The sequence below is a fragment of the Rhinolophus ferrumequinum genome, chromosome 16 (assembly GCF_004115265.2).
Source record: "Rhinolophus ferrumequinum isolate MPI-CBG mRhiFer1 chromosome 16, mRhiFer1_v1.p, whole genome shotgun sequence".
Lineage (NCBI taxonomy): Eukaryota > Metazoa > Chordata > Mammalia > Chiroptera > Rhinolophidae > Rhinolophus > Rhinolophus ferrumequinum.
This window is the reverse complement of record NC_046299.1, coordinates 26636738-26653894: the sequence shown is the minus strand read 5'-3', so window position 1 is coordinate 26653894 and position 17157 is coordinate 26636738. Positions and strand designations below refer to the sequence as shown.

General features: G+C 50.1%; 1 protein-coding gene across 1 annotated transcript in view; it reads right to left on the bottom strand.

Moving 5' to 3' along the window:
• The window catches only part of SLIT1 (slit guidance ligand 1), a 158665-nt gene that overhangs the window by 24457 nt on the left and 117051 nt on the right, over positions 1–17157 (bottom strand). Inside the window, exons 14-25 of the mRNA XM_033130967.1 lie at positions 14966–15129; positions 14223–14246; positions 13915–14059; positions 13227–13301; positions 12913–13056; positions 10204–10347; positions 9716–9882; positions 8741–8873; positions 6496–6564; positions 5259–5330; positions 3647–3718; positions 2753–2824 (exon numbers count right to left, since the gene is read on the bottom strand). Coding sequence (XP_032986858.1) covers positions 2753–2824; positions 3647–3718; positions 5259–5330; positions 6496–6564; positions 8741–8873; positions 9716–9882; positions 10204–10347; positions 12913–13056; positions 13227–13301; positions 13915–14059; positions 14223–14246; positions 14966–15129 — 1281 coding nt within the window. The remainder of the gene's footprint in view (positions 1–2752; positions 2825–3646; positions 3719–5258; positions 5331–6495; positions 6565–8740; positions 8874–9715; positions 9883–10203; positions 10348–12912; positions 13057–13226; positions 13302–13914; positions 14060–14222; positions 14247–14965; positions 15130–17157) is intronic.

Sequence of the window (17157 nt, the reverse complement as noted above, 5' to 3'; positions counted from 1 at the left end):
TCAGGGGTAAGCAAAGGAGGCTGCATGGGCCCAGAGCAGCAGCAGACCTTGGCACCCAGCATAGATGACTACGGATGCTCTCTGTAAAGAAGCATCCCCAATTTGGGTCCCCAGAATTCCTAACATCAGCAAAAAATGAGCTCACAACCAAAATGACCAAACACAGATGGAAAGAAGCCCCTGTGAATGGGAGCCATCAGGAACAATGAACAACGCTGGCCCTGCCTGGCCTTTGTCCAGAGCCACCATCTCCAGCCAGACTCCCTCCTGCCGCGTCCCATCCAAGCTAGCCTCCATATGTTACCATGCTTTCCAGTTTTCTATAATTTAATTCTTCCACAGTTCCCTTCTATCTATAGAATAAAGTCCAAACTCCCCAGCATGGCACAAAGGCCCTTCACAACAGAATTCCAATGTCCCTTTCCAGATTGATCTCTTCCCACCTCATACTCCTCACCCAAACAAAGCCCCTATATCCTATGCTGGACAACATAGCATTTACTGAATGTCATTTACTCTCTTGCCTCCACACCTTTGCACATGCTCTTCCTTCTTCCTAGAATGTCCTTCCCCATCTTCTCCAAATGGCAAAAACCTAATCCCTTTCAAATGGCCCTTCCTGTGACGCTCCTCAGAGTTCCCCAGAGTTAGTAACTGCTGACTTTGAATTTGCTTTATAATATCCCAGATGGTAACAGAGCAGAAACCTTGTGTTAGTAAATTCTTCAGCACTTGACTCACTGTGGTTACTCAGGACACATTTATTGAGGCACTGAAGACTAACTAAAGAGCTTTGGAATCAGACACACCTAAGGACAAATCTTGTCTCTGTCATTTCCTACCTTTATAACCTAGGGAAACTGCTTAACTTTTCAGAAATTGGGACTGCAAAATGGAAATAATTAATCCTACAACCTAGGACAGAGCCACTCACCCCTTACACTTCTGTGGCAGACATCGCTAATCAATCACCACACTCTCCCCACTGAGTCCACACTGGCCCTGGAATCTTCAGTGTGGACTCAAGGCATTCCGTCAAATCTGTGAAACTGGCACATAGTACAAATCCTACTTCTTATTTCGGTTATGGAGTAAACAAGACACCACAGATACAGCGTTCACACGTAGGAAAATATTTGTCCCAAGCAGATCCTCAGTGAATGACACTTATTATGATTTTATTTCCTCAACTCTAAAATGATTAGATGCACTCCTGATTTACACTGCTTTGGGAGGGGTGGAGAAATATTACCATATTAAATATACAGATCATTTGTAAGACACACTCTGATTTCAGAGATTAAACTATGGGAAAGGTGAATCTTAGAACTGAGAAAATCCAGTGAGATTGTTGAGGGAATGAATCTCAAATAGAGAAGCTGGGGATCCCAAAAGGCTCTCTGACCTGGGTGTGCCTGTCCACTCAGGTCCTGGGTACTTGGGTGTGGGGTAGAGAGCAAGAGGATGAGGTGACACCCAGGGTCCCTGCCACAGTCCAGCTGGCCTGAATGTTTCCTTGGCCTGGAGCTGAGACTCCAGAAGCGAATGCGTTGTGCCCGGTCCCATCTCCAGAATTAGCCCACTGCTTTTCCATGTATTCACTTTTTTTTAATTGTGGCAAAATGCATGCGACATTAAATTTGCCATTTGGACCATTTCAAGTGTATAATTCAGTGGCATCACTTACATTCACAATGCTGTGCACTATCACCACTATCTGGTGCCCCCAATTGTTTTATCACCCCAAACAGAAACTCTATACCATTAAACAAAACTTCCCCATTTCCCCCTGCTCCCAGCTCCTGGAAACCACCATTCTCCCTTCTGTCGCTATGAACTGAACTATTCTGGGTACCTCATGTCAGTGGAATCATGCAATATTTGTCCTTGTATGTCCTTCCCAAGTCTTCTAGGTTCATCCATGTCATAGCACATGTCAGAACTTCATTCCTTTTTATGGCTGAATAATATCCCATTGTAAGCATATACCGCAGTTTGTTTATCCACTCATCTGTTGATGGACAGTTGGATTGTTTTTGCTTTTTGGCTATTGTGCAAATAGTACTGCTATGAACGTGGGTATATAAGGAATAGCACTGGTATCTGTTTGAGTCCCTGCTTTCAGTTCTTTGCGGTATATACTTAGGAACGGAATTGCTGGGTCTTATGGTAATTCTGTTTAGCCATTTGAGGAATCGAGTGCCTTTTAAGAATCTTCATGGCTCTGCCAGCTAAATGATTTTGAAAGCAATTCTACACCAATTTATACACTTCTTGAGGGCAGTAAATTTCTGGAGCGTATCCCCTTCCACGTGAAGTCAGAGGCACAATACTAGCGTTGTCCTTAAGAGCACAGGCTTACAAGACAGAAGCTGGTCCCTATCAGCTATGCAACTTTGGGTGAGTTTCTCAGGTTTCTGGGGTGTTTCCTCATGTGTAAAATGGGAATAATAGTTGCTCTGCTGTCGGGTTGCTGTGAGAATTCAATTAGTTCATGCAGGTCAAGTGCTTGGCAACCAATAAATGGTCATTACTTCTTTTATTATTGCTTGTGAAGAATTGTTCTCAAATTCCATTGTTGTGATTGATAAAACCCTGAATGTGTAAGGGTCTGAGATGGGGAGCATTTGAAGTTCACAAGCTACATTAGTTTCAAGGTAAAAGCAACAAACTCTGATAGCATCAGGAGGGGTGGTCTTTATTAGAATCCAAATTCTGCTTAAACCCAAAAAATGGGCCCAGAGTTACTTACAGGTGAGACAAGGATGTCACGTCTGCAAAGATGCCCTCTGGGAGGGTGGAGATGTCATTGCCATGCAGGGACCTGAGGACAGAAGAGGCTGTCGGTGTCTCATTTAGAGACAGAGATGTGAGAACTGATGGAGGGAAGGGTGCCGCCCTCTGCAGAGAGGATCATCTTGCTTGTCCTTCAGATGTCCCGTCAGTGCTGTGAGGGAGATGGCTCCCAGCTCAGAGACGGACCCTGCCCTGCTGGCCACAGGCAGGGGACAGGGACCCCTAATGATCCAAGTAGACTACCCTGTCCCTCAGCCCTCTTGGAGGACTCTGTTTTTGCCATCATAAATAACTCAAGCGCCATTTCTGTTTAAGTAACATATGGAACACGTGCAGCCAGGAGCCTGGAGGGAGGTAAGGAAGTTAATGCACGAGCCATAGTTTGGGGGTGAAGAATGTCACCTCACCCCAGGGGGTCTACCAGAGAATTCACGTGCCTGGATACACGAGGGGTCATCATAACAGGCATGACAGATGGCTTTGATCACAGGGCAAAAACCTCGCAGTGGGAATCCTTAGAAAACTTTCATGAATCTCTTACAACACTCTCCATCTGAATAGGAAACACATGCAAATGAGCGGCTACCTCATCTTGGATGCTTTGACCGCCCCCCAACTCCACCCCCCCCACACACACTGCAAACACAATTTGGGGCAGACAGCAACCCCTATTTCTCAGCTAGTTTCCCATTCATCCCTCAGCTTCCTCTGTGAGGGGCTTGAATGAGAGTGGACTGGCCTCCCACCTTTGGACACAGTTGGCCCTGCTGGGCCCCCAAACGTGGGGACATTTCAGCCCACCAGGTGGGTGGCAGGGCCCTCAGTGGGGCGGATTTCCCTGGAGACTTACAGCAGGCGTAGGGAACGCAGCCCCTGGAAGACCAGAGGAGGGATGCACTGGAGGGCGTTGTAGCTGAGGATCCTGCAGGAAGGAAAGAAGGGAGGAAGCGGGTTGGTGTTTGCCTGGAGCTGCGGAGCTGGAAGGGGTGGGGTGGATATCAAGGGGCCCAAGGAAGCTTCTGGGGGAGACAGAAGTGGTCACAGAATGGATTGCGGGGATGGTTCCATGGGTATAAACATAAGTCAAAACATATTAAATTGTACACGTTAAGTATGTGCAGTTTAGAATATATCAATTGTACCTCAATAAAGCTATTTTTAAAATAATAACAAGAGAAAGGAGCTGCTCCTATCACAGGAAAGGGCTCTGTTTCCCTTGCAGCTGCCAGGATCGCTTAGAGCAGGATTTCTCAGCCTCGGCACTGTAGACAATTCTTTGTTGAGGGGCTGTCCCGAGCACTGTGGGATGTTTAGCAGCAGCCTGGCCTCTACTCACAAGATGCCAGTAGCTCCCCCTGCCCTCCTCAGCTGTGACAACCAAAAATGTTCCAAACTTTGCCAAATGTCCCCTGGAGGGGAGCATCGCCCCCGGTTGAGAACCACTGCCCTAGACCATGGCAGCTTCACACACAGGGTCATGAAAACTTTGAAAGGGGAACTGTGGACTAGTAGACGCTGGGGCCGATCAGTGCAGGCGGGTGGAACCTGTGCGTCGAGCCTCAGGCCCACATTCTGCTCCTGGGGGCCGGCTGCTTCAGGACCCCCCCTGCTTCTGCTGTTTGACCATAGTAGAACCTAAGGGGAAATTCTGAAGTTCTTGGCACATTATCTGTAAAATGAGGCATTGGGGAGGTGAATAAGATACACTCCTAGGCTCCAAGCAAATATAAGGAATGCTTGTTAATCCTTTCTTTGAATATAATTAAAGCAATCATTAAAATATCTTAAAATATGGGCACAAAAATGTTCAGAGGGTCGCTGTTCACAATAGTCCAAACTGGAAACAACCCAAATATCCATCAACAGTAGAATGAGGCAAGCATGGCATAGTCCCACACGGAATACTACACAGCAGTGAAAAGGAACCGGCCACAGCTTCACACAACACAAGTGCATCTCATAAACATCATGGTAAATAAACTAGATATAAAAATATACATTCTGTATGATGCAATTTACATAATGTTAAAAATGGGCAAAATTAAACATTGTGTAGCAATGTATTTGTAGACAGCAATCTTATAAAGACCAAAGAAGTGATCATCATAAAAGTCAGGGTCGGGGCTGCCTTGGGCTGGGAGCGGGAGGAATAATGATACGGAAGGGACAGGGGTACTTTTGGGGTGCTAGCTGTATTCTCATTTTTTGCCTTAGGCATCTACACGTGTGCTAGCTTTATGATTATTTGTTAAACTGTACATTTATATTTTTGCACATATATATATATACTATATTTCAAAATAAAAAACATTTTTTAGAAGTCTTTTTGGGTGGCAGGCCCTGGCGCACCCCTGGTCAGGGGAGTGAGTGAGCACGCCATACCTGTGAGTGACTGGGGCTTGGGGAAAGTCTCATTCGCCACACCACACGCCCTCCCCCAACTTCCCCCCGCTGGGACTCACAGAGTGGTCAGCTGGCTCATGTTGGTGAAGGAGGAGTTGCTTAAAGAACTGATCTTGTTGTTACTTAGGTCCCTGGAAAAGACAAAAGCCCCGGACAAACGGTTTCATAAGAACTGGCCCACCATGAGTCCTCTTTCCCGCCTTTCCTTCTCAAGTGTTTCTGAGCCACCAGGGGAGCTGCCTCACATCAGACCAAAGAAAGGTTGTCTCTCTCTTTGGCACTTTCTCACCAGCCATCAAATCACTCCACCACCACCACCACCCCCAACCAATGGAACAATCAAACACATTTACTAGATTATTGGCAAAGACAGATAAACTGGAGCTTCCAAATCCTATAAGCCAGTGCAGTGCTACTCAGAGTAGCCAGTCCTTGAGCTGGACATCTCACAACAAGGGACTTGTGCCAAAATGCAATCGCCTAGGACACTAAACACACAACCTACTGTGGCTAACATTTTTTTATCCTAGCAAGGCTTTCTCAGTGAAGCAAGCAGTATATTGATTTACATTCCGGTATAAGTTCCTTATCTAATTGTGGACTCATTACAAACAGTTCCCGGGCTGCCATTGATCCACAGATCACACTTAGAGTAGTGCTGCTCCAAGCCACGCTAAAATGGAACATTTCTGGACTTCTTTTTGGTAGAATTTGGGCAATGAGCAGATAAAGACAGTTGAAGTGATTTGTTCATTAGGCTGGAGGGATAAGAGGAGTCAAACTCATTCTGAGGCTTATTTTGTATACGTTCAAGGAGTGGAAATTGTCAAAGCAAAGGTGGAAATAACAAAAAGCAGCTGTTAGCCTGAAGAAAAACTTAGCTACAGATGCATATTTGTAGCTGCCATAATTCATATTTGGTGTGAGGACCAAGGTTGGACTGAAAAGTTTTCCATCACCCTCTACTTCTGCCCTGGTTGCTACCTTTGCAAGGGCTGATCCACGTTTACCATAACTATCAGCCTAGAGGGAGGCTTGGAGACATGGTGTGGGAAGAAGCAGGTCCAACCCAAGAAAGCCTGAAACAATGCAATTCCCAAGCATGGCCACTAGGTGGCAAACCAGCTCTAGGCACAGATGGTCCCAGAGGGAAGGGGCGAAATTTAAAAAACTGGATCAGCCACAAGTGGGGTCTGCACAGAATTCCAGGAAAGCTAGAGTCACAAGGGTCAGATGCTGATTGCACTCCTGTCCTCTGAGGCTGGCCTGGGATCCTCAAGCCACCTGGATACTCACACAAGCTGTAGGTATTTGAAGGTGGACAGCTGTCCCGGAACCAGGGTGAACTGGTTCCCATCCAGGTAGCTACAGGAGAGAACACAGCAGTTAGTGCACCATCGCCTCCTCTGGCAGTGCCATGTGGGGAGAACCTCTCCTGGCAGCCAGGCCCTTCTCATTCATTTCCCTCCAACCTGGAGACCACACAACAGCCCAGAATTGCTAATCAGAGGACAAAATACATTAGTGTCTTTTGCTGTTTGGGTAGGTGCCACCCAAAATCCTTGGTAAAAGCCACTGAGACATGAAGCCTCCCTTGGCTCCCTTCCCGCTCCCTTGCCTCGCCCTCTCAGCCTCCTCCCTGTTTGTGGGCACTACCCAGGTCTCGATCTTGGGCCAGCTGCCCTTCCTTCTCTGCTCTGTAATTTTCCTGGCCAAATAGATCTGACCTGCATGTTAATAACCTCAGGCCCACTGGCCAGGCCCCCCACTGGGGCCCCCTCTCTGCCTGCTGGCAAGATACATGAGGTCAGCGCCACAGAAGCTCCAGACCCAAACAAGCCCAAACTTCAGCTCGGTATTTTCATACCCAAACTGGCTTCCCCTGACTCCATCAGCATCACGCTCCACGTTCCTAACCACCCAGGCTCAGGCCTGTGATGGTGATTCTCCAACTCCCCCTGCAGCCAGTCCCATAACTGCTGGCTTCTCCCATTCACTGGTCTCATCATTTGCTTTTGTTCTGTTCTCACATCACCCTTCACGATATACCATCACCCATGCCTGGGCTCCTACACAGCCTCTTTGTTCTCTCAACCTTGGTCTCCCTTCTGGGACGCACATACACTGCCACCTAAGTCATTGTTCTTAAAGCCAAGCCCATCAAAATTCTCCTAAAACCTCCCCAGGTTCCCCATGTCTACAGGGTAGAGCTTAGGATTCAGGATGCTGTGAACCTGCCCTCTCCTTCCCCCACTGCCACCAGCCAGCCTGGCTAAGCAGTGATCCAGGCACCAGGAGCTGAAGCCCTGGCTGGGTTCCCTGCACAGGACTCCCACCAACAGCGGCCATCAGGAAGGCCTCCCCACCCCCAAAAAATCCAGACAGCAGCAACATCAGGCCGGTACTCCCCCTGACCCATCACTCTGCATCATATAAAGTGACATCCCATCCACCTCATTTGATCCTCTCAGCAGCCCTTTAATATACCCAAGTAGCCCCATTTTACAGCTGAGGAAACTGAGGCTTAGAGAAGTCAAGTGATTTTTCCAGCATCTTCAGTCAAAAAGGCAAGCTATCCCACCTGTCCCATCATTCTCAGGATTGTTATGAGACACCAAAGAGAAAACGGGGACTCTAACACTGTGATAGAAAACTGGGTGGGTGACAGGGTGGGTGAGTTACAGGACAGACTGCAGTAGTTCATGTGCTTGTGAAGAAATAGCCAGCCTTGCTGATAATGAAAGAAATAAAATGAAAACCTTATGCACTCTCCAGGGGGAAAAGAAAAACTCAGCTACAGAGACCGAAAGGGGCCAATCTCAGGGGACAGGAAGAGTCAGGGACTGACCAAAGCCTTTCATTTGGAGGTGTCTGTTGCAGAAGACCAGCTCTCCATCCCTCTGTCATACACATTTACATCCATGCCTCCACGTGAGTTCAGATACCAAATCCAGATCAACAAAGATTTTAGACCACAACACCCAGGGCAGATAGGAGGGCAGGCAGGTCATTTCCACATACAACTAGTGGGAGTGCAAAGGAAGCAACTTTTCTGGAAGGCCATCCATCAAAAGGCAGCAAGAATCCTAACAACACACCACTCTTTCACTAGCAGTTCCACTGAAGGGATGTTCACCTCGGCGCTATTTGTGATAGTGAAAAACTGGAAATAACTTAAATATCCAACAAAGGGGGATTTGTTATATAGATCATAGCAGATTCATGTGATGGAGTATTATACGGCCAATAAAAATAACTTTTGTGAGTCTTCCTTGCAGAGCAGAATGCTCATGAGATGATGTAAAGTGGAAAAAGTAATATGACTTCTTGTTTTAAAAGCAGAAGAACTTAGTTTAAAGGTATGAAGCACTTGCCATGGATGAATCATGCATCTAGGAGACTATAGAGGGGGACCTAAGAGAAGCTCAAAGCCTTCTTGGAAACCAGTGTCGCCTGCAAAGCCCGATCTCCAAGCTGCTAGTCAGCTAATATCTGCTCTTGGTCACCTTCTCCTCCTGAGGCCAGGCCTCAGGCTACTCACAGTTCTGTGACATTCTTGGGGATACCCTTGGGCAGGGCCTGGAGGTGCTTGTTGCTGCATCGGACCACAGTGTCCAGGCAGGCGCATTCCTGGGGGCACTGCGGGCGGGGCAGGCAGCCCCCCTCCTCCTGGCCTGGGGAGGAAGGCACAAAGCCACGTCAGTGAGGGGACAGGCCTTCTTAGGGCCTTCTGCAGCCAGCACCCTGCCACAGGGTGCCTCAGTATATCTCCTCTTGGTTGTACCCCTCCCCCACCAGGAACAAAGTCCCTTGGACCTGTTTTAAGGTTAATATAGGTCTTGGGTCAATCTCTTCTGCCTCAGACCCAAGGTGGACCCGGGCACAGAAGAGAAGGAGGATGGCAGCCATGTAATTTATTGAGTACCTGCTATGTGCTGGACACTGTATTGAAAACAATCTCCTTAACAGTGCAGTAAGGGGTACCACTCTCACCTCTAGAATGCAAGCACCATGAGGACAGAGACTTGTGTCTCTTCTTTGTTCACTGAAGGAGCCCAGAGAAGGGACTGGCACACAGTAGCCCTCAAAATAGATCAGTTGAATGAACGAATTTCTATTTTACCAGAGATCTGAAGAGGTTAAATAACTTGCTCAGGTTAGAAGACTGGCCAGAGGCAATGTGGGGTCTGTACCCACTGCATATTCTGGACAGTGAGAACCCATAAGTCTGCAGCTCTTAGGAACAGCCAGAAGTAGGTCTCTGGGTTCAACATACTCATATAAAGAAAATACACTAAAACGTTAACTGTGATTTTATCTGAGTGGGGAGAATAGGTAAAATTTATTTTCTTCTTTTATCTATATTTTCCCAGTTAAAAAAAAAAACAAAACAATAAGCATATTAGTGCTCTTATAATCGCACAAAGACACCACCAAGTGGGGCTCCCCGCTCCACATGCCCCCGGCCTGGCTCAGGTCACTCTCTCCCCTGCCGCCCAGGGGGCCCGTGAGTTACCTTCCTCACACCTGAAGTCAGGGAAGGCCACGTCCTGCAGGGGGATCTGCCGCAGGAAGTCTGGGTTTTGGCATCGAGGGTTCCCCGTGACTATCTTCCTTTTCCGCAGCCAGTCGCCCAGCCAGGCCAGCTGGCAGTTGCAGTTGAAAGGGTTGGCCAGGAGGTTTCTGGAAGAGGCAGGTTGTGTGACCACGAAGACACCCAGTCTCAGCTGTCCCAGCAAAGCCCTCTCCCACCCGCCATGTACTGTCCACACGGCACCTACAGTCTCCCAGACGACAACCAACCATTGCCGAGAGGCACTGTTCCTACATGGCAGAGCCCATATTTCAACAAACCATGCGGACCCAAACATCCCCTGAGCCTGTTCTTTAAAGTAACCACTGGGAAGACCATGCCCTGGGGATGGTGGGTAGATGGGGCTCCTGGAGGGCAGACGGCTGACGCCACAGCCCCCGGCCTGCCTGTCCTCTGAGGGCCAGACTTACAGTGTGGAGAGGGCCTGCAGGGTGTCAAAGGCCCCGGGGGAGATGGTGGCGATCTGGTTGTCGTACAGCGAGAGGAGACGGACATTGCGCAGGCCCGTGAAGCTGTCGTTGTGGATGCAGCTGATGCGGTTGTTCCTCAGCATCCTGGGAGGAGGGCGGAGAGGAGGGGAGAGCCCACCCTGTGCCGTCGGCCACCTGCCTGCACTGTGCTTTGGCCACCACCCACCAGCTCACAGCTCTCCTCCGGGGGCACTGAGCCACAGGAGGGCAATCCCCGCACCACAACCCTTCACACCTGAGCTACCCTCCAGAGCTTCCCCGCCTCTGCGATGGCTCCTCTGCCTCCTGCCCTCACAGCCCTGCCCTGCCAGCCATCACCTTCACTCCCTACATGTCCAGGGCCTCCCCCCACCTCCCGGCCTCGCTCCATGTCAACAGACTTTCCTAAAAAAGACTTTCCCCAGAGACTTTCCTAAAAGCTAAACCCGGTCATGTCCCTCTTCGGCCTAAAAAGCCCACAGCGGCTTCCAAACTGCCCACAGAATCATGTTTAAACTCTTCGCTACGCCTCTCAGCAGCCTGTCCAACCCAGCCCCCGACCAGCACCTGCCCACCTCCCTGGACAGCGACACACCCTCGACTCCTTTGTCCTTCAGGCACGCTGCTGGGACAGCACCCCTCACCTTTCCCCAGCCACGATTTCCTTCTAGAACGACCTTCTTCCTCATTCATATCTGCAAATGCCTCTGTTCACCTCACAAACCTAGCTCAATTCCCCTCCCCAACCAAAACCAAAACCAAACCTGACACAGAATAAGCAATTCACGAAAGAAATGAAAAACGGTTTATGAACGTTCACAGAAAATGTTCAAACTTACTAATATCAAGTACATTTAAGCGATACTGAATCTTTGCCTGCCAAACAGGAAAACTATTAACAATACAATAATAGTAACAATAGTAATGGTAATGCTGCCAGCGTCGGCAAGAGTGTGGGCCCGTGGGCACTTTCACAGCCGGCTGGTACGAGCACGACCTGTGAGCTCTGTGCAAGTGCACTGGTGAGATGCACCGAAAGCCGTGCAGGGCACTTCACGCTCTCACCCAGCACACCTACTTTTAGGAATGTATCATAAAGGAATAGACCTGGATGGTCACAGACGTGTACGCTAAAGACAGTAATCACAACACTGCTTATGATTTAAAAATTGGAAATAGCCTCAATTTCCAGTAATTACATAATTTATACTCATTCTAAATGATGTTATAAAATAACTTTTTATGTTTCATAAACATGCTCACATTGTATTTAAGGAAAAAGCAAAAAATGTACTATTAAAATTAAAAAATCAAATGTACTATTGGATCCATTAAAAATATCTGTGTATGCATGCCTGTATGTGGGTGCATATATGTATGGGTATGCAAGTGTGTGTGTGTATACTGTTTCTATATATTTATATATAGATAGGTGATAGACATAGAGCTAACATTTCTGCACAGTGGAGGGGTTATGGGCATTTCTTTTTCTGTGCCTGCACCATCACTCGTGTGCTCTTGCTGGCTCTGTCCCAGCACCAGCCCTTCTCCTTTCCTCCATCCCTATCCAAGTCTTCCTCAGAAAGAACACAAATGACTGCTTGAATGGTACATGGCACCCTCATTCAAGAAATACTAGGCAAGTATAAAGAAGAATGAGGCAGCCCTATGTGAACAGCCTGGAAAGATGGCCATGCTATGTTCACAAGGGAAAAAGCAAGCTGCAGAACACAGCAAATAATAACATCCCCTTTTTGTACAATGAACAAAAACCCACAGAGAATTCATACATTCATTTACCTTACACGAATTCTGAGACACGTGCTCAGAAACCAACCCATAGCCCTTCCGCAGGGCTGGGCTTTAAACCCAAGTGGGTGGCTCCTAGAGTCGTGTTGCTCGACACAGTTGCTACTAGTCACATGTAGTTATTTAGATTTAAGTTAATTAAAATGACATGAAACTCAAAATGTAGTGCCTCAGTAGCACTGGCCACAGGTCGAGTACTCTCTAGCCACCTGTGGTGGACAGGGCAGACATGGGACATTTCCATCACCGTACGAAGTTCAAGTGCACAGCACTGTGTATTGGACAAGCTGAAAGTCTACGTGACAATGGTAGGAGCTAATGCTGCCTGGGCAGAGTGGCTCACGGCGGCATACGTGAAGGGTCGATGACCCCGGGGATCCTACTGGGTCCTGATGTCTGCTCAGCTCTGCATCATAGGATCCCAGAATCCCAGAAATGGGATTCTGCTCCCCCATCTTTGCCTCCTTGAGTCACTCTGCGATGTCCCCGTCATGGGGCCATCCGACCCTTCCTGCCTACAGTAGTGCCAGCCACGGAACTGAGCACACGTGCTGCGCTCTTGCAACCTGACTACAGGGCAATGAGAGGGGACCTCCAGAAGGGCCCACCTCCCTCCATCCCTTCCCCAGGCACCAACCCCTCACCCCAGGGACCCAGAATGCAGGCCTCACCAGTTACCAACATCTGATTACTTGGCCCGCTGCAGTCAGGCTCCTCTGCTCTCTCCTCCTCCTGCAAGCTGGGGCCAGGGAGAGGGGGCCTTCTACCCTCTCTTCCTTTCCCTCTAAGCAGACCCCCACACTCTGGCTTTTGCCTGCTGCAGTGCGGCTGCCCGTGCTGCTCCCCCGCCTGCACACTCACAGGGTCCTCAAGCCATCCAGGCCCCGGAACATGCCACTCCGGATGGATTCCAGCTGGTTGGCGGTCAGATGCAGCTCGCTCACAGAAGCTGCGCCCTCAAAGGCCCCGTCTTCAATTTCTGACACCTTGTTGTTGCTCAGGTTGCTGGGAGAGGGGGTGGTAGGAGGATCATGGAGCTCAGGACCCCTCTTCCCGCACCCAACTCCCACGCACAGGAGCCCTGCCCGCCGTGGGAGCATCCCACACCCTGTATCTTCCTCCTCCATCCTGGGCCGGTGTCCTGACTACAACCTCCCCGCCAATGGGTAACTCACATTTTCTTCAGGTGGGTGAGTTTTTTAAACATCCCCGTGGCCTCCAGGATGGATATCTCATTGTTGTTTAATCGTCTGTAAGAGGCAATGAAGGGAAGTTATACATCCATAATTGTCAGACATTGAAGTATCTTCCAAATGGAGATTATTTGGGACCCAAACAAAAGGGACTCCCAGCAGAATTTATCCGGCAAGGCAAAAGGAAGGCTGGGCCAAGACTGAACCTAGGAGGAGGCGGAGTTGTGAAGGGGGATATTTTTAACATACAAAATGCCACAGAAATTTACATATATAAATGACAGATATGTGTAGGTATTCATGCACATGCATGTATATGTGCACAAACTTATATTTTTAGATAGAGAAAAAAATAGTTAAAGGATAGTTTAAGCCCCAACTTGAGCTAATCAAATCATGCCCCCCCGACCCCCCAAATGCCAAAAGCATGATTGAGAAAAGCCACCCCTGGTTCAGGCTGGTGACCTGCCCTGGGTACCAGAGATTGCTTCAAGGGCGTGTAAGGCTGTGAGTCAGAAGTAGAGGGGTGGGGGCTGCTTCCTGCAAAGCCAGCAGGTGCCATGCCGGTATCCTCAGTGGTCCCCAGAGCTAGACAGAGGTAAACCTGGAGCACTCAGGGAGCTGAGAGGGAGCAGGGGCAGGTGAGGGTGGGGCGGGTCTGGGTCCTCACAGCTCGGCCGTGGACTGGGGGATGCGATCGGGGATCTTGGTGAGCTTCAGGCTGGAGCACTCCACCACGCTGGCCTCACAGCGGCACTTGTGGGGACAGACAACGTCACTGTTGCATTCGCTGTTCAGCTGGTAATCCTCCGTGCCTGTGGTGAGAAGGCAGGGGCGGGGGGGCTGAGAGGCCCAGGGCAGGCTCCAGGCAGCTTTGACCAGCCCATCTCCCAGGCCGCTCAGCCTGCCACCCGAACCCCCTGCCTACCCACTGTCATCACCACACCCAGGCCAGCCTCGCTTCCCCCATTCTCCTACCTGGAATGAAGTACTGCTCTTTGGCTGGGGAGAAAAGCAGAAATACCATGATGCCGGTGGGATCATCCGGGGCTTGCAGGAAGAGCCCAGGCCCCAGCCCCACTGCCCAGCTGAAGCACCCCAAGAATGAGGCTGGGGTCCCAGAACAGGGGCCCAGAGCCCATCTGCCCAGCCCCTGTGTAGAGAAGGCCTTGTATGAAGCATAGATACTCCTTGCCCAGGCTGATGCTAGGGCCACCTCCACACCCAATTAAACCTCTCAGGGAGCCCCAAAGCCCTGGGAATACTAATGTGCAATGGCACTAGATAGGGGGGGCAGAGCAAGGAGACATCAGGCCGTGACCAGCATCCAGGCTCAGAAGCTGACCCACACTGCCCCTGGCCAGACGCTGCTTCTGCTGCCCCAGAGCCTGGAGAAGGCAACTGTCTCCCTGGGGACAGGTCCCAGGCCTTCAGAGTGTCTTTAAAGGCTGAAAGCAGCAGCATAAAAGAGAACTGGCCTGGGAGTAGAGGACCTGGGTCTTTGTCTGGGTCCTCCCTCGGGACCTTTAGCAAGCTCCCCGTCCCCAGGCCAGTAACATGAGGGGCGGGAATGAACACCATTCATATCCAAGCCTAGAATTTGGGGGCAACACGCTCCAGCATGGGTCCTATACGGCCTTGGGCACCCTTGCTGGAGCCATACAGGAAACAGCACAGGGTCCCTGAGCAGGCTGAAGACAAGCAGGTGGGCAGGCAGCTACCTGAACACCGGAACTTCTTGCTCTTGATCTGCCCGATGCGCTTGTTGGCGAGGCGCCGGGGGCTGGCACAGCGGGCCCCGCTGGTCTCAATGGGGTTGGTGCGCAGGAAGTCCGCCAGCCACTTAAGGTTACAGTCACAGATGAAAGGGTTCTGGGCCAGATGCCTGTCCAAAGGGGGCAGGTCGGGGTCAGCGCAAGGGCTGCAAACCTGCACTCACCTCCACCTTAATGGGGCCTCGCTGCTGGCTCAGGGCCTACAGCCTGGGGCTGGCCCTGGGGAAAATACACCACCGGGGGCACCACCTGGGTATGCCCATCATCTTCAGAGAAGTCTTGCCACAGCACCACAGTGGGGAACTGTCTCTGCAACTGTTGGAACTTCCAGTTGTCCCTGTCATACACCCCCTTCAAGCTTCACTCTGCCCCATCTTCTACTCACCCATCTCTCCCTTTGCCCGGGGACATTTCACAAACATGAGTAGAGGTAGGAATAACCTGGAGACTCCCCACAGATGAGGGGACAAAACAGGCACTAGAACCCAGGATTGTCAGTGTCCAGAGGCCTTGGGACCTCTCTGCACTGTGAGTCATGGGTTGTCCCCTTTCTGTGGCTCAGGCAGCAGCAGTCTTCGTCTCACAGCCTTCTGTCAGGAAGGGGCTGGGCCAGGGCTGGCAAGGCTGGGCCTGCAGCTGGGGTGGGAGGATCTCAAGGTGCCTACAGCAGCCTCTGAGCTCTACACGGAATCTCCATTCCCACGGCAGGCCACAGGGGTTGCCTCCCCTTGGCCATTTTGACACAGGAAAACTCAGAAAATACCAATGAGTAGCTACCTATTGGGGAACCACTCCTATTCTGCTGAGCTGCCTGTGTCACCAGCAGGGTATACGAGGTCTGACAATGAAGTTCGTGAACTTGTTGCAATGATGATGCTAAACTTTTTTGATACAAGAGGGATTATTCATTATGAATTTGTACCAACTGGACAGACAGTTAACCAAGTTTACTATTTAGGAGTACTGAAAAGGCTGTGTGAAAAAGTTAGACGACCTGAACTTTTCGCCAACAATTCGTGGCTCTTCCATCATGACAATGCACCAGCTCACACAGCACTGTGTTTGAGGGAGTTTTTAGCCAGTAAACAATTAACTGTATTGGAACACCCTCCCTACTCACCTGATCTGGCCCCCAGTGACTTCTTTCTTTACCCAAAGATGAAGGAACTATTGAAAGGAGGACATTTTGATGACATTCAGGACATCAAGGGTAATACGACGGCAGCTCTGATGTCCATTCCAGAAAAAGAGTTCCAAAATTGCTTTGAAGGGTGGACTAGGCGCTGGTGTCAGTGCATAGCTTCCCAAGGAGAGTACTTCAAAGGAGACCGTAGTGATATTCAGCAATGAGCTATGTAGCACTTTTTCTAGGATGAGTTTGCGAACTTAATTGTCCGACCTCCTATGTGGGGAGGGGACAGCTGATAGATGACGACAACCGAGGGAGCCCAGTTGCTGTGAGTGACCACATGGCTGCCTTGGCCATTTTTCCTGACCACCCCAGTAGGCTCAGAGCCGTCACATCTGAACTACCCTAGCAGCCAGCCGGCGGGCTCACCTGTGTCTGGGCCACCATGCTCTGGGTGTGCCCTGCTTTGCAAACCAAGATAGCCAGGGCAGAAAATTCCAGCAGCCCTGGCTCTGTACCTGAGACCCAATGTTTCTGCATGGAAGTACAGGAAGACAGAGCAGGGGCCAGCTCCGAGAACTTACCACGGCATGTCTACCTTCCTCCATCAATTGCCAACAGGTTAGGCACCTACTTACTGGCCTCAGTCTCATCACGTGCTGGGGCTTCAGAGCTCTCCAAAGAGAGGCAGGAGCCCTGTCCATGGTCTGCGCTCAGCTGAGACCGACTGCTCTCTCTCTCTGGGCTCTGCCCTGTGGCCTCTGGTTAGAGCCATCCCTGCCCAGCTGTCCCTGTCACTCCCCTATGCAGAGACCCTCACTTTCCTGCCTGAGTCCTGGCTACTTACAGATCCCCCGTGTAGGCCAGGCCCTTCTCACCCCTTCTGCATCCAGTTCGACATTTGTTTCCCAATTTAAACTGTCAATTTGAACAGAGAAGACACGTTTGCTGACTCCCCATGGCAGAGTTCGTAGCTACTTTAAAACACACTAGGATTCAGGGACTGCTC